This window comes from Lissotriton vulgaris, chromosome 5, assembly GCF_964263255.1.
Source record: "Lissotriton vulgaris chromosome 5, aLisVul1.2, whole genome shotgun sequence".
Taxonomy (NCBI): Eukaryota; Metazoa; Chordata; class Amphibia; order Caudata; family Salamandridae; genus Lissotriton; species Lissotriton vulgaris.
In genome coordinates, this window is record NC_141693.1 from 77,877,502 (window position 1) to 77,895,718 (window position 18,217).

The 18,217-nt window shown below is 47.2% G+C and overlaps 1 protein-coding gene across 2 annotated transcripts in view; it reads left to right on the forward strand.

Annotated features, from left to right (window-relative positions):
* Positions 1-18,217, forward strand: part of LOC147710240 (E3 ubiquitin-protein ligase TRIM39-like) — a 540,222-nt gene that overhangs the window by 20,309 nt on the left and 501,696 nt on the right. For both annotated transcript variants that reach the window (XM_086920912.1, XM_086920913.1), the window contains exon 3: positions 2,205-2,435. In XM_086920912.1, the coding sequence (XP_086777038.1) occupies positions 2,205-2,435 (231 nt within the window). The remainder of the gene's footprint in view (positions 1-2,204; positions 2,436-18,217) is intronic.

Sequence of the window (18,217 nt, forward strand, 5' to 3'; positions counted from 1 at the left end):
ATACCTACTTGGTGGAGGTATGGTCGATGTACCTGTTTGCTGTAGCAGCGGTTTGAGTTGTGCAGAGTTGTAGGGATAGGCTCATTCAAGTCAAGGACTGCTGGTGATAATCAGTTATGCAGACCTGTACAACAGTCATCTTCAGGCCAGTTGAACACAGATGCTCGGTCATAGCAGATGCAACCTCAGGGTCAGGTCTTCAGGGGACAGTTGTCATTGGCAGTTGCAGTTCTGATGTCAGGCAGCTGCAGGCATCTATCATGGCAGTGTACAACACAATGTTCATTCTCACTGGAATGGTTTGGCCCAGTCCACAAAGGGAACTGCTGAGGGAAGCTGGGAGACCTCACACACCACAAATTACTCCAGTTCTCTCTCTGAATGGCAGTCTGCTTTCTATGGGTGTTTCTCATTCTGGTACAACCCCCTACCTGTAAACTAGTGACAGAGCACAGGAGCACAACCCTCTACCAGAAGTGGAGACATAACTGACGCTACAGAATTTCTGAGTCAACCTCTTCTTGGTGACGCTAGATAGACACACCTCTCTTCATTGCTGAATTCCTCCTATTCCTGCTGGGTTGAGACACACCCCACCTGAAAGCACAGAGGCTCCTGCTCTCAACTTCCGTGTGATGTACCTCACCTCCAACTCCTCCTCTCCTTTCGCTCGTTCACAGTGCGGCGATTGCCGCCGGGCAGTCACGAAAACACGAACTGGAGCGTAGAGGTCACAGGAAACCTGTACCTCACCTGAAAATACACAGGCTCCTAAGCTACAGTGTGAAACACCTTGCCTGATAACACACAGGCTCCAGCTCTAGGGCACATTGTTATGTACCTCACCTGATAACTCACAGGCTCCGAAGCTGCAGTGTGACATACCTCACCAGATAATGCACAGCCTTCCATCTTGGTATAGGACAGGATATCTAGCCAATCTCTTCACCCAGCCTCTAGAGGAATTTGTGAATTATTTGTGGAAACAGTGCAGTAACATTGATTTAGCTGGTGATCCTATTCGATAACAGAAAACACATAGGGGCCGATTACGATGCAGCTCAGAAGTCTAGGAGCCACATCATAATGTGCCGGTCGGATTCCTTTCCGACCGCCTCATTTTGTTTGAGGCTGTTGGAAAGGATTCCAACCGGTCATTCTGGCTGGCTTCCGAGGGGTTCCGGAGAGCCCGTCCGTCCGCCAGTCTGAATGCCGGAAGTAATCTCAAGGGCGGGCCTTTCCACCCTTGAGATTACGATGACTGTTTCCGACATGGTTTCCCTGCTGGTCTGTCCGACATGAAAACCATGCCGATATGCATTTTTGGGGGCCCCCAGCAGGGCCCCCTTTGGTGCATGGCCTCCGGATGGAGGCTGAGGGGGAACCTATGTTGCCCCCCTGTTGATCCCTGGACCTTGTGGCAGGCACCTTGAGGTGCCTGCCACAGGGTGCAGGAATGAACTGAACCTCCCATGTTACTATTGGAGCATGCATTAAAGGCCAGTTTATAGCTAGAATGCCTGCTCCCAGAGTAAAATATATGACTGTGACCGAACAGTGTTCAGTCGCATCCTAATGAGGCAGTCGGGACCGCCAACTGGGTGTCAGTTGGTTCCATGACCGATGAGGCGTCGGGCGGAAGTGATTCCGCCTGATATCTTAATGAGCCCAATAATGTCTTTATAATTTTGAACGTGAAATTACTGTATCACTGATTCCCCATCACTCTGAATGAGGCCCATAGTAGAACTGCACAGATCCCGTGTCTTCCACCCCAAGTACTGAAATTTCCTGTTTTCCCTTCTTTTACATTCTCTCCTGTCAGTGACATCGACTTACACTTGACTTCATCAAGTCTCTGCACTTATCCTGTCTCTGGGTCTTTGACTATCTGCCTATGGTGGGTTCTCCTCCTTGCACTCTCTCCATGGATTGAGTCTCTCCGCAGCTTCACAAATTCTGACCTCTCTACAGCTCGTGAGGTGTCTGAGGGAAGGGGGAGGGCAGGAGTGCGAGAAGGAAGGAAAACAGTACAAGAGATGGGTGGAAGTGGCTGCAGTTCAGAAATTAGGAAAGGCATACTAGTGCTCTGATTTTTTAATGATCCTATCAATCTATCCACACTCCCTCTGGATGCCCACTTTAAGGACAGTTTGCAGTAAGCTTTTTAATATCTAACCAGCCAGCTTTTTTGATTCTCACAGAGCAAGTTAAGAACTGAGAAGAAGAAAATTGAATCTGAGTTTGAAAAACTGCGGCAACTCCTAAAAGAAAATGAGCAAACACTGCGTGAAAAACTGGAAGATATGGAGAAGAAAATTACCATGGTAGAAAATGCAAATATCACCAGACTCTCCAATCAAATCACCTCTCTCAATGCCCTGATAATGGATATAGCAAAGAAGTGTGAGGAGCCAGTGTGGGAACTCTTGAAGGTGAGATAAAGTTTGGTAACAATAGAATTAAGTGAAATATTCTTATTTTGTGTGTAGCATTAAATATTAGCGCGGAACACATATGATCTCCTGCGAAGGTCAATGCACAGTAAACCCATACACTCCGGCAGCTACACACAATATACAGACAATTACACTCTCCCAATTGATACTGAGAGTCCAATCCAATATACAAACAGTGGAATTGACAATGACCTCTTTCATTGTCAGATACAAGCCAATAACCCATCTATAAATACATTAGTTATGTCCTTTTTTATTAGGGAGATTGCAACACACCAAGCAATTCCAGTGACACTAATTAACATATGGAGACCAAGGAGCAAAATGTGAAAAAAGTATGATCAAAATAAAAAGGATAACAAGAGCCAAAATCTGAGCGAATTGGAAAGAAAGTAATTCCCCCACTTTTCTAAGATGTTTTCAAACATTTCTAAATCAATTTCTCCTGATGCAAGTGGCAGCTAACTTTTGATTGTAATTTCTAGGGTTAGGGCGAAAAGTGAGCTAAATAATTAGACATTTAGTCTAGGTAACCTGAATTCATCCCACGGGGGATCAATCCTTGAAGACTTCCTTTGGTATCCATTACCTTCCCTCTGTCTGTCCCGAAATCCCTCTTGTCCTGAAGAAGACCCGCTGTGACTACAATTCCAATCACGCACTCTTCTGGGTCGAAACGTCGACGTGCTTGTCCAAATCTATACCCTATTCTCTCCACTCCACGTGAAGTCCCAGTCTGACTGGAGATTCATGTACTTAGGGAAGGATGTCTTTTGAATGAGCATTTTTATATTCTACAGAATTCAGAGAACTCTACCTCACAAATCTTATGGCCTACAAAAAAGCCATCTTGGCGGCAAAAAAAAAGTGTTTCTCCAATAAAATACTAAATTCTAACAACACAACGAAAGACATCTTCAACACAGTAAGAGAGCTAGCCAACCCAGACGGTGTGACCCCCTCCATCCCTGCCACACAGAAGCTATGTAATGATCTGAATTCTTTCTTCTCAGACAAAATTAAGAAAGTTCAGGATTCTATAGATTCAAACAATAGGAACGTGATGGAACCACCTGGAATCAACAACTCCCTCTCCATGGCCACTCTCTCATGCCTGAGCAGTAAACAGTTCTTGGAACTTCTGAATAAAGTAAATCTAGCTTCCCAAATGACATTTGTCCGCCTCACAAACAAACAAAAAGCCATATGCTCAGTATATCCAGGAAATATCCTCTCCCTATTGAACCTATCCCTTAGCCAAGGGATGGTTTCACAAGCCTTCAAAGAAGCAGTAATTATCTCTCTCCAGAAAAAACAAGGTGTCGACCCGCAGAGGTTGGACAACTATAGGTCAATCTCACTTTTGCCACTCCTTGTCAAGGTATAAGAGACACATGTAGCTAAACTTTTCAGCACCTTCTTAGAAGTCACACATTTTTTTAGACCCACATCAGGCGGATTTCCGCTCTTCCCACTCTACTGAATCTGTCATTCTATCCATCATGGATGATCTTAAAGGAAAAGCTAATTTCGACTGCACTCAAGCCATGATCCTCCTGGACCTGTCGGCGGCGTTGGACACCGACAATCACGACAGCTTGATGGAACGCATTGCCGCAGCAGGTCTCAGAGGAGCTGCTCTAAAGTGATATCAATCCTTTTTAGTAAATCGGAGACAATCAGTGTGGCTCTCGCCTTATAAATCTGATACATGCAACCTCAATTGTAGAGTTCCGCAGGGTTTATCACTGTCTCCACACCTATTCAACGTATATATCCGACCCCTCATAATCACGCTCCCCTTTGACCCTGTGGGAGAGCAGAACCCGTTTGCTTGCCTGATTGTCTGTTTGCCTTCCGGCCACTCCGCCACCACGCCTCGCGGCACCCGCTCCGCGGGCGCCGCTCGCAGGCGAGAGACTTTGCCAGGGGATCCTGCTCCAGTATTGGGACGTGCTTTGAGCACCAACGCCATTCCAGGGACTCTACAACAGGACACCGAGCACTGAGGCGGGTCTGCGAGGACCAGCGTGCCTAGCGGCGCTGATTGGCCGCAGCTGGTCCTCTTCCCGCCCCTTCCACCGTAAAAACACTGCGGTGAGTGTGCTGCCTTGGAATCCCTTTGACCCTGTGGGAGAGCAGAACCCGTTTGCTTGCCTGATTGTCTGTTGCCTTCCGGCCACTCCGGCCACTACGGCACCACGCCTCGCGGCACCCGCTCCGCGGGCGCCGCTCGCAGGCGAGAGACTTTGCCAGGGGATCCAGCTCCAGTATTGGGACGTGCTTTGAGCACCAACGCCATTCCAGGGACTCTACAACAGGACACCGAGCACTGAGGCGGGACTGCGAGGGCCAGCGTGCCTAGCGGCGCTGATTGGCCGCAGCTGGTCCTCTTCCCGCCCCTTTTCACCAGTCCATTTCCCTGATAAGCAGTGACAGCAACGCGCAAGTGGGACGCGCGCGGGGCAAAGGCCGGGGCGAAGACCGGGCAAAGAGCGGGCCGTTTGAGGCCGTTCGAGGACGGCAGCGGACGGCCCAGGCCCATCCCCCCTTACTACTCCTAACCCGCTTGTTGTCCCACCATCGTATAAAGCTAAGGCTAGCTCAACAGAAGCAACTTAGTCAGTAAGTTGTGTGAGGACTCTTATTCCATCGTAAGCACTATGAGCACTAGGATGACACGTAGCAAGGCCTCCAAAGGTGGTTCACAAATCAGTGGTCCCATGGACGACTTCATCACCCGCACAAATATAGCCATCGATGAAGAAATATCCAAACTTCAAACCCGGGTGTCCTTAGAATTGGTAGCCGCGCGTAGGTTGTCCGAGGTAATTGCCCTCTCGAAAAAATCATCCCTAGGCCATATAGCCTCTGCTGTCACTCCTGCACGCCCCGTCCGCCCAAATAGTATTACCACTCAGGCTGATTTACACCAGCCCCCGATTACTACCACCCTCACTCTGCCCTTAGAGCAACCATGCACCACAGTAGAGTTAAGTTTCCCTGCACTTCCTCATGCCCAGTCCCCCATCCCTAATCCCCTTGCCCAAGTATTTCCAATTACTTCCCATGTTAGTGGTGAACAACCCAAAAGAAAACGCCAATCGCGCTCAGCCTACTCCCGCAAAAAGGCAAAAGTGGCAGTCTCCCAACATCTCACAATGACTAATGCTCAGGCATGTAATGTTTTACCCGAGGGTCCTTCGAGATCACAGTCAGTATGCCAAAGTATGGGAGAGGGTCTAGCCATTACCACCCCAGAAGTTGAGGGGGCGCAGGCACAGGACCAGGGAAGGAATGATAAGAAATTCATAGACCAAGTCTGGGAAACACTAAAAAAACTTCTCTCACCACTCGACCTAAGACTGTCTAGGATAGAAAACAATCTACTCGAGATGGAGAAGAGCATTATTGCTCTGGCCACTCTCGGCCTGAGAAGTCTTGAAAACCAGGGCCCGTCCTTATCTGACCCACATTTGCCAACTCCTGTTGTGCAAGCTGAGCAGCACCCCCCACCAGTACCTGTTGCTGTAAGGCCTGTTCCTAAGCCGAGGACTGTGGCTGTGGACCAAGTCTCCACAACCGCTAAACCCCAGGCCACCAAACCGAAGATTCTTGCACGGAACTCTAAGCCACAAAAATCAAATTCAAACCAGGTAGCACCCACTAGACCCCATCCTATTGAAACCCAGGGTCCTCGTCCAAAAGAAAATTTTAGAGGAGGTTATATAGACCTTCCTCCAGAGGCCAATGACTATGTGGTCGTGTTGACAGGCGTCCCTGTGCTTGGCACTGACCAATACGAAAACCACTGGTCATTGAAAAATAAAACAATGCACTGGCTTAACGGCAACAGGCAGATTCCCAATGGCAAAAGAAGCCGAGTAATGATGGTCCGTAGAATACCTTGGGTGGGCCCAACTAAGAAATCTAAGCAAGGGGACTGTGTAGTTGTAACTTTCGATGACCCACATACGGCACAACATATCTGTTCCTGGCCAACCAACGAAGAATCTTTAGTCATACCAAGGCCGTTATCCCACTTTTATCCTCCACGCCAAGTGCATACTCAAGCGGACAACTGGTCCTTGGTGCAGCATCATCCATGGAACACCCATCCCACGAGGCAAAAGGACACTCTTTTACATTGGAATGGCCTTTCAACCTACAATAGATTTGGAGGCCTGGAGGAGGTCGATTGACTCTCTATGCCCCCCGCTTGCTTACAACTAGAAAAAGCATTGCCTCCACAGGTCACAGACATAGTTGGAAATCAAACCTACGGCCCACCAACTATGGCTATTTTGGATTGCATAAGGGTGGAAACGAGGCCAGATAGCCGCCGCCCGATCCCCCCTCCTCCTGTCCAATCTAATTTAATGGAGATCGAACTACCCGACAGAGCTGCCCCCGCCGCACTTCACCGGATCAAGATTCCCTCAATACCAACTACTCCGGATGAGGATAATCCTCCCTTACCCATTCATGCTCCTAAAAACTCTTCATCTGGTGAATCTTCACTGAAGATCTTAAGCTGGAATGTGGCTGGCCTTGAACGTAACCTTGATAACCCGGAATGGAACACCTTCCTGGCACCCTATGACATTTGTTTGCTACAGGAAACATGGTGCCAGGAACCTAGACATAGAGTGGGGTTTTCGACCTTCTACGTCCCGGCTGTACACCACCAAGGTTCTAAAGGACGCCCGTCTGGCGGTCTTCTTATCTGGATCAACATAGCTCTAGACCTCAGTGTTTCCCAAAGGCCCACTGAATCTTCTGACCTTCAATGGCTCACACTCCATCACAAAGGGGGAAGGAAACTAGAACTATTTAATCTCTATTTAAGGGGCAGCAGGAGCGGAGGATCTCTAACCTCTTTAGGCTTAAGTAACAATCTGGCTGCCTGCGACGCCGACTCTCTCGTCCTGCTGGCATGCGATTTTAATTGCTGTTTCGAGCCTTTAGCTAAAGAAGATATTCTGGACACTAACGATGAGGATAATAGGAGGGGTATCCCCATCTTGAACCTTGACCCGATTCCTAAATGGACACAAATGGCCATCGATATAAATGCTCTCTGCATGGAGTATAATCTGAGAGCAACAAATGGGCGTTCTAAATCAGACCCCATGGGTGCCCATACTTATAATAGGACGGGCCACTCATCCAGAATTGACTTTGTTATGCTCAACTATACCCTCTGGCCATACCACCAAGACATGGAGGTTATAGAGACCTGTGACAGCGACCATAACCCTCTTGTTTTAACCATTTCTCTTCCCTGGCAAAAGGGCTCTCAAGAAACTACTAATCAGATATGGAAAGCCTCACATGAGATCCTCCCCTCAAACTGTGGCAGACGTCTTAAATGGGCAAGAGTCTCAGCAGATGAGGCAAGGATGACACAAGCTGAAACCATCTTATTAGAGGCTGAATCTAAGTTTGACACTACAAATGGCGATAGCAAGATGTTCTTATCGCTATTTTTAGAGACTGTCTCGGCATTAAGTGGGCTATTCATCATTCCCAAACCCAGCTCCAGAATCGCTTCAAAAGGAGCCTCGAGAGCAAGCGAAAAGTGGTTCACAGCAAATTGCCGAATTGCTAAGGGTGAACTTGTGGCCGCAGTAAAAGGAAAAGACCAAGCTACCATCAGGTCAGCAAGGAAACTTTACAGGAAATCTGTGACTGAGGCCAAGCGGTCATATGATTTCAACTTTTGGCGTGACCTAACGGAGGCGAGCACAAGGAAAGATGCTAAGGGGTTCTGGGACCTGCTAAGATCAAGAGACAAGCCCATTGATCAACAACTGACTTGTAATATCCCTGGCGCTACCTGGTTTGCCCACTTCTCGAAATTGTATTCGGCTCATACAGGGCCTCTTCAATCAGACCCGCTCCCATGGCTCAGTTCCATAGATCTCCCACCAAATGAAGTTCCATTCACCACCGTTGAAGTAGAGAAGGCAATTAGTTGTATTGTTTCCAACAAAGCGGCAGGCCCCGACGGGATCCCGGGCGACCTGATAAAAAATAATCCCCCATTTTGGAGCAGATTAATTGCTGCACTTCTTAATGAGGTTATGTTGGAGGGGTCTTTCCCTGACTCTTGGAGGGGCGCTGAAGTAGTCCCCATTTTCAAGAAAGGTAGCAGGGAAGACCCAGCCAATTACCGCCCCATCAGTTTGTTGGACTCGACGCAAAAGGTAGCGGGGAAAGTGGTATTGGGCAGGATTCTGGAGTGGGTGGATGAAAATGAGATATTGTCTGATTTCCAAGCGGGTTTTAGATCAGGGACAGGCACCGTCGAGCAGACATTCCGCCTTTTAATGCTCTATTGGAAGGTAGTGGTGCTAGGAGGGGGCAGTTTATACTTAGTCTTTATAGACTTAAAAACAGCCTTCGACCTGGTCCCACGAGCATTATTGTGGAAGGTCCTTGAGGGGTTAGGTCTACCTCCCTACTTGCTGGCCTTGCTGATAAAATTCCATGACAACAACTTTGCCCAAATCAGATGGGGTGCCCAGGGAGAAAAAACATCGTGTATCCCAGTAGACAGGGGCGTCCGCCAGGGTTGTGTGCTTGCCCCCACTCTGTTCTCGCTCTACGTTAACGGAGTGGTGGAGCACCTTCTTTAACATCCTGCAGATGCACCAACCCTGGCTGGAAGGAAAATCCCGACGCTCCTGTTTGCGGATGACACCCTCCTGATTTCGAAATCACCTGCAGGCATACAGTCACTACTTTCCAGCTTTAAGGCCTTCTGTGACACCAAGGGACTAGCCATAAACATCGGCAAGACCAAATTCCTTGTCCTCAACCCCCCCAAGAAATCTGTTAAACCCCCCACTCTAGACTCTGTCTCATTAGAACGGGTCAAAGAATTTGACTATCTAGGCATACGTCTTTGTGATAGTATGAGCTGGAAGGCCCACCACCAAAAAGTGTTTTTAACCCATAAGAGGGTTGTTGGTGCTCTACTCAAAGAACAGCGTGCTTCCTCCATAAAACCGATTGGGGCACTTCTTGATATTTATAGGGGTAGGGTTGTGAGTGCAGCACTGTATGGCGCGGAACTTTGGGGAACCCAGAGAGTGGACACCTTGGCCCACCTAGAAAATAAATTTAAAAAGACCTGATGAGGCTACCCCAGAGCACCCCCACAATCCCACTCATGCTCGACGCAGGTACTCGCCCAATCTGCGAGCAAGCTAAATTACGCCCTTTATTACTGTGGTCCAGAATTTGGAACGTCCCCGAACTCCACAGCTATGCAGATGCCCTAAAAGACGTATTGTCCTTACCTGGCTGGCACAAGATCGCCTGGCTTAGAGAGGTCAAGAAGGCACTGTACATGCTTGGCCTAGGAGCTGCGTGGGAAAATAAAACCGCACCCCCCAAACAAGAACTGAAGAAGGCTTATTGGTCTTGGGTGGATAACGAGAGACTTGGTAAATCAAACCATCCAAAAACTGTTGCCAATTTCCTGATGGTTAAAGATATCCCCTTCAGAGAACCATATTTGGACCTGATCCACAGTTCACATGATAGGGCATTATATTTTAAATTTAGGGTTGGGGTCTTACCTTTATGCCAGTTTACCTCTACCTGGAAACCACCCCTGCAAACTGTACCCTACTGCCCATTCTGTGAGCTAAAAACAGAATCCGTTGCACACTTTTTATTTGAGTGTCGAGCCTATTTGGCCCCTAGACGGAGGTGGTTAAAGCCTCTTTGCAGGAGCCTGGGAACTCGTTCACACCAGGAAGCTTTAAGAATACTGCTCTCAGACACAAGACCTCTTTTTGCCATCTGTTTGGCAAAATTCTTAGGCTGGGCCTGGCGCATAAGAACCACTAAAGAACTGACGACCCAATAATGTGTTCCCTTTTTTTCTAATGGTATAATGAATTGTAAGTTGCTTTGTTTCGATTACTGTTTTTATACTGTGATGTTGTGCTTTTATGATATGTTTTTATATATCGAAATAAAGCTTACTACTACTACTACATAATCACGCTCCGTCAGATGGGTTCACAGATCTATAACTGTGCTGACGAAAAACAGCTGTTTGTCACCGTAGATGATTTGATAAACTCCAAGGAGTTCCTTTGGAATACTATGCTTCTTATCAGGAACTGGATGAATAAAAATCAGCTCAAATTAAATTTAGGTAAAACTGAAATCAATATTCCTAACAATAAACTTCAGCACTGAACACCTACTCATTGGCCCGAAGAATTGAGACCAGCACTTGCCCCTAAGACATCGTTTAAGAGCCTGGGCATTCATATTGAGTCTGAGTTGCTGAATTACTGCCACTGCTGCTTGCTCCTTTGCTGGGTCTCCTGTTGCTGCTTTGCGGGGACTGTTGCTGCTTTCTCACGGCTGTGGGCCGCCATCGCCGGTGTCGCCACCGCCACGGCCAGTGCCTCATTACCTCGCCAGACGGGGGGGACTACATTTCCCAGAAACCCCGGTGGCGCAGGGACAACACATTACGGTCCGGCGCCAGGAGGCGCTTAAAAATCTCAAAGGCCCCACGCAGCGCGGGACCTGCTGCCGACTTACTGCCACTGGTGCTTGCTCCTTTGCTGGGTGTCCTGTTGCTGCTTTGCGGGGACTGTTGCTTTTTTTTCGCGGCTGTGGGCCGCCTTCGCCGGTGCTGCCACCACCAGTGCCTCATCACAGCGCCAGACGGGGGGGACTACATTTCCCAGAAACCTCGGTGTCGCAGGGACAACGCGTCACGGTCCAGCGTCAGGAGGCGCTTAAAAATCTCAGAGGCCCCACGCAGCGCGGGACACGCGCGGGCATGCCCGAGCGCTGCCAGGGCGAAGCCCGGGCCAAGGGCGGGCCTGTCCGCGCCCGTCAAAGGCCAGAGGAGGCCGGGCTGGGCTACCCCCCTTGAGTTTTCAGCCGGGGGAACTTCTCACGGTTGGATTGGAAGACTCTGAGAGGCTACACACGGACTGGTCTGTATGTACCGCTCATTTGCCCCGCACTGTAGGACTAAGAGCCAGGAGGGCTGTCGGACGTTGTTAAGGTAGCAAGACACTTAATGGCATTGAGTCAGAATATAACGGATTAGCAGTTGAACCTGAGGCATTGCTCTTGCAGATTTTACCCCAGCTTTTAGTTCCTCATTACTGTGTGTATTATAAGAGTAATTTAAGTCACAAAGTATATTCACAATTGTATTTTATTTCAAATACCTACCAGTATGAGCAAGCGGTAGACGACACCTGCTGGGGTAGGGAGCGGGGTAAAGGGGACTCTTGATGCCTTTCTTACCAGAGCAGAGTCGCTGCTAGTTCATGAAATTCAGCTTACAGAAAAGAGATTATCGCTAGACACTATCTTAGATCACAAGCGATCATCGATGGGATCAATAGCTAGGTGTAAATCTCCACATAAAGGCATTCCCCAAGGTCAGCAAAAACAAAATTCCAGCAATAGTATTAGCGCCCTAGCCCATGCATCCCATATTGCACATCCTACTGACTCGCCCATTAGTGACTCAGATCAGTCTCAGATTATCACTGAATAGGCGGAGGGGTACTCCGGCCCAATTCCACCAGTGATTGATGGGTCAGAAATATGGGGAAGTAGAGCTGGCAGTACCCAAGGTCAAATCAGGTGTAGGAATCACGGCTCGGTAGGGCCGTGAGGTGGTCACACGATCAAAGAGAGCCATAAAAGCCGCACGCAGGCATCCCACCGTCGGCATCGCCTTCAGCTGACATTAGGACCCGGGATACTCGATCGGGGGGCAGGGGGCTCTACCCTCCGAGATCCAAGTCAAAACAGAGGGGTGCGGTAAAGACGAGTAGGGTCAGTTCCAGTGGGACCTATAGATAGCTTACACTGCCAAAACTGCGGGAAGACGGAGGCTGAACAGGGAGTGGAAAACTCGCTATGGCCTAAGCTGGAATCACTTTTAATTACCCACCTGGGGCCTGTGTTTGAGAAAATTAAGGTGATCGAGGAAAAACTTTCCTTGCTATGTGCTCAGGGCAGTGATGTGCCCTCCAGACCCATGGGGTCAGGGGAGGGGGGATCAGAGGCCGCACCACAACCTAAGTAAGCCATGAGTAATGACGATCAGGTGGGGCCTCGAGTCTGTGGGCAGCCTGATGGAGTCAGTGAGGTTACCAATAAAGGTCCTTCGGTGGGAACCATTAACGGGACCAACCAAGGCATAAGTAGCACTGGGCCAACTTACAAGCCTTACCCTGATACAGCCCACAAGTACCCCGAGGGAAGAGGGGCAACAGATGGTGAAACAGAGCTAATGCCGGCAGAGCACTCTGGGCCTGCCGATTTTGGATCTTCCACCAGCTTCATGCCCCTACACAGTGGTCCTAGTAGGGTTTCCAACATGTGGGGATGACAGGCAAGAAACCCCGCGTACTCTTATTAATAAGACAGCTCATTGGTTGGTTAAAAACACAAGCTTTAATATCACACACCACAGACATATTTTGATGGCAAGGAGGGTGGCCCGGATTGGAAGCAGTAGGAAGAGCTTTTCTGGCGACTGCGTGATATTAAATCTCAGACATCCAGAGCTAGCAAGAGACCTTCTTCACAACCGACGCAGGGGTCCATTCCAATGTGAGGGTGGGTCCAGTATCAAATTGCTTCCCTTGGGCTTTTTCTATAGGGACCCAGCGCGCGTGAATACGCAATATGACTACAGGCGGACTTTAGCTGTATCACAATGGGAGGGCTGGACAGTCCCACTATGTAATCGATACGCACCTCTTCACAGTGCCTCAGTCCTAAACGAAATAGACTGACTGATAGACGATCCCAGTCCTAATGTGAGAGAAAAAGCGCCTAGTGGGAGGGGCCCAGTAGGAAATGTAGGAAAACTGGAAGAACCTCCCGGAATGTATATTTGCCCCACAACTGATAATTTAGTTAGCCAAATACTGGGAGAGATTAAAATAATCCGCTGGAATGTTGCGGATCTGTCATCGAAAATCAAAAATCATATATGGCTAACTTGTATAAAGAAATACCATATAATTTTCCTACAAGAAACGTGGGAGGTACAGAGCAATGTCCAGGCCTTAGAAGGTTATAAGATGTTTTTTGTCCCAGCGCTTAAGTCAGCCTCGAGGCGTGCAAAAGGTGGTTTGACTACTTATGTCGATCTTAGACTACAAGGAAGATGGGACGAATTGGGATGGGCTTCGGACTGTGTGCTGGGAATCACGAACCGCAACAAGGCCCTTAATTTAACCTTGTTAGATTCTATAACGCTGTTACCGCAGGACAACCCCTTTCATGCATAAACGATTTGGGGGCCCGGCTGGCAGGAATAGAAGAGCAAGGGGCAACAAGTTCCCAGCTAGTTTTAGCGGGGGACTTCAACTGTCACCCGTGCCCTTTTCTAAAAATTAGCGGGGGAAATTGGTTGGCCTGTCCAATGGTAGAGGGGTGGCACTTGAATCACACAAGGGAGGGAGGGGCGCTGAGCAAGGCCTTGGGCAATCATGCCCTCACAGACACCATGGATCTGATTGGAGTGGATGGAAACAGTACGGTTAACTCAACTTTTAAAGGCAGAGGAAAGGACTCCATTATTGATTTTATTTTTGTCACCCACACGTTAAAGTGTTGGATCACAAGTTTTAATATAGAGGTTAGCATTTTTAGTGACCACAATCCGCTGATTTTGTGTATTAGAGACCCAAACTTGACAAATCATCTCTCCAGAAGGGTGACCAGTGGTTTAACCCCTTCCATGCTGATGATGGCCCCCGTCCGTAATGCAACACGATGGGCGTGTGCTGATGACGGCTGGGGGCTGTCATGATCCCGCCCACTCTTTAGAAGTGCCGCACAGGCGCAGAATCATGGCTGCGCCCAAGGGGTTAATTAAAGCCACTGACCAGGGCAGGAGATTAAGATGGGTCAACAATGATAGCGAAGCATTCTACCTTATTGTCACAGGATGAATCCAATGTTTGGAAATGTCTGGATTTAGAAGTGGAGGGGGCAGAATTGATTAAAGCATTTGAGGGTGTCGCCCAACAAATTGATGGCCTGCTTTGGAGTAGAAAGATGAATAAGGATCCTAGCACCCCCGGGTGGTTTGATCACAAATGCACCCTCGCTCTGAGGGAACTGAAGTTAGCCCTAAAATCCGTACCTAAAGATAGGATGAAGGTGTTAAAATGTAGGGCGAGGTATAAAAAGACATTGAAATGCTGTAAGATCGCATTGCAGAATCAGGCCTGGGAGAACTTCAGAGAAGCGGCAGAATCAATGGATTCGACCGCCTTCTGGAAAGTTATTAATGAACTGTGTTTTTAGGACCTAAACAAACCCAAGCTGGCCTGTCACATTCTACCAGAAACCTGGCTCGAGCATTATCAGGGCCTTTACAATTATGGCAGTACTGCTGATCTGATTATAGCAGAACCAGAAAGCGAGAGTCCATCACAGATAATCTTCTCCTTGGGAGAGATAAAGGCGGGGATTGCGGGGCTGACACGAAATAAGGCGCCGGGCCCTGTAGGGATTCCCCAGACCTTCTCCTGAGCCAGAAAGAACTCTGGGCGCCCATACTAACCAGTGTAATAAACACTGCAGTGGAGACAATGATGCCAGCGTCCTGGTCTATGGCCATAATAGTCCCCATATTTAAAAAAGGTAAAAGAAATAGCCCACAGTGCTACCCGCCTGTTTCACTCATTGATGTGACTATGAAAGTTTTAGGTAGGGCCATTCTTAACCGATTAATGGACTGGGCGGAAGAACACAATATTATCACTGATACCCAGTATTGGTTCAGGTATGGTCACTCTACCACAGATCAATGCCTCAATTTAGATCTCCTGCCAGCCAAGTACACTGTGGCCAGTGATGGGACAGTGTACTTGGCTTTCATGGACCTTACGGCAGCATTCGATCGAGTAAACCGGAAGAAACTGTGGTAACTACTGGGGGCTTTGGGAGTCGATCCAGGACTGATAAACATACTAAGGGCATTGCACCAGAACACCTCTGCCCAGGTTAGATATGATGCGGAGGGAAATGTCACTTATTGCTTTCCATGTTCAAGGGGAGTGAGGTAGAGGTGTATCCACAGATAGGAAGGAGAGGTATTCCCGTGTTACTGTACGCGGATGACGTGGTGCTTCTGGCTTGCACTGCACGCGGACTTCAGTCCTTTATAGATGGCTTTGTCCGTTTTATGAACAGTTTAGATCTGTCACCGAACCTTACCAAATCTTATGTTATGGAGATAGAAAAAGCACCAACTAGGAAAACCAAGTATACAATAGGCATTCATGGAATGGAAAAGGTCAAGGCATTTTCATACCTGGGGATCCTATTTGACAGCCGCCTTAGTTTCAAAGCCCTTGTAGATGAGAAATGTAACACATTAATTAGTTCTACAAGGGCAACCATGAATTTTGCAAAAAGGCTAGGCCATTGGCCCCCGGTGCAAATACTGAATCTGTATAGTTCTGTAAGTTGTGCTAAAGCCCTATATGGCAGTGAGGTCTGGGGCTTCATAGACCCACACAAGCTACAAATAGAAGAAAATAAATATCTGAGATGGGTACTGAAAGTCCACCAGAGCACACCTTCTTATATTGTTCACGAGGAACTGGGCCTTGTTCATATTAGTGACAGGCTGCAATGGAAACCCCTTGCATGCTGGATAAAAATATGGTCAAACCTGGAGGCGGCGTTAAGCAGGCAGATAATATTGGATTGCATGGCCCGGGACCAGGGCCGTAATATTCCCTGGCTCAAATATGTCAGGGAGAACCTGACTGCCTTGGGTCATGCTGAATATTTTACCCACCCAACAAAACTGTTATCACGGGACAAGGGCCCCATTAAGACAGAATTTTTAAATAGATCAATATCAAATAGGGAAGATAGGGAGCTGACCAAGTTAACGGTGAGAACTCACCAGCTAACAAAGTCGTGTCTGAATGAATGAATGAAAGGTGTTTTATAACGCGCAAAATTTAGCCCCAAGGGGCATCAAGGTGCAAAAACAGAAATAGACTGTGTCTGGGCCTGGAACCTTATCTGTCCCATATTTATAACCCACAGGACAGATTTCTTAAGACACGTTTCAGGCTAAATTTGTTCCACCACATTCTGGGACTACGCAACTAGAGATGAAGGGTCCATGCGGCTGCGACCGACGGTCTCCGCAGGACACACTTGACTTTGTTTAATTATGCCCTTTCTATACTTACCCTAGGCAATTATTTTTAAAAGGTATTTTAAGAAATGCTAAGTGTAAACAAGCAAAGGTGGCCCTATTGTTTTTTAAATTGTCTGCAGAGCCCTTAACGCTTTTTTGCACAGTAAACTTTTTAAGATTGGCGATGAAACTCAGAACCAGTAGAGGGGAGGGATAAATGTCTTTGTCTTTAACATCTGTCATTCAGAGAAAGGGAGGGTATCCCTCGGGTATACATGAATTATTCATCTGTGTCTTGATTCTGTAATTTTCTAATACAATATTTTACCTATTTCCGGATGAAGCATTTTAACCTAGGACATCCCATGCTAGCTCTCTGAGATGATTCTTGTGATGAATCAATTATATTTGCTGTAGTGCCTGTATATAGATTTTTAGTGTGTTTTTAAAATGTGTGAGATGTTTTTTTAATATTGTACTTTTTATGGTATCGTTTTATACCGAATAAAGTATTTTTGATGATGATGATAATGACTCTGAGTTCACCATGAACCCGCAGATTTGGGCAGTTACTTCAGCCTGCTTCTTCCAACTTAGGAAACTGCGAAAAATCTGAAAGTTTTTCAGCAGGGAGGCCGGCATTCAAATCATTATTGCCTTGATCCTATCCAAAATGGACTATGCAAATGTTATCTACCTAGGCCTCCAGCGTAACCAGATACACCGCCTGCAGCAGAATCATCTATCAACAAGGCAGACGCTGCCACGTTAAACCTCTGCTGAAGGAGCTGTACTGGCTTCCTGTGGAGCAGCGTTCCATGTTTAAAACAGGTTGTATCCTGTTCAAAGCCATTCATGGTACTGGCCCTGAGTACATTTCCTCAAAAATTCACAGATACTCTCCAACGCGCACGCTAAGATCCATGCGGAAGAATCTACTGGTGGTACCAGGTGTCAGACGTAAACGCATGAGAGGATCGGGCTTTTCTATTCAGGTACCCAAGTTCTGGAACACCCTGCCCATGTCATTGAGAATAGAAACTGACCTTCTGTGTTTCAGAAAAAAGCTGAAGACCTGGCATTTCTCGCAAGCTTACAGTTAGATTTGGCTTTCTCTTAGCGGTGTCCCCAAGGATGGAATAAGGAATTGTTTCAACGCTAAGAATCTTGTTGGTAAACGTGCGCTCTACAAATTAAATAAATAAAATAAAATTATATATATATATATATATATATATATATATATATATATATATATATATATATATATATATATATATATATATATATATATATATATATTTCACTCACGTCCAGCACTTTCTTGCACGTTTATCACTTAATCACCCTTGCGCCGTTTTTCAAAAACTTCTATATTGATTGCTTATGAAAGCCGTACTATTTCATTACTGCACCACAAAAATGTAAAAAGAAAGAAGTGATTAAGCTGTAAATACATAATTGTTTTGATTTATTCAAAATTGGTGTGTTGTTCTCTTCTTTAATAAATTCTTTATTGATTAAGTGTTGGAGTAATTGAATCTCTCTCCCTTATGTTTATTATTGATTA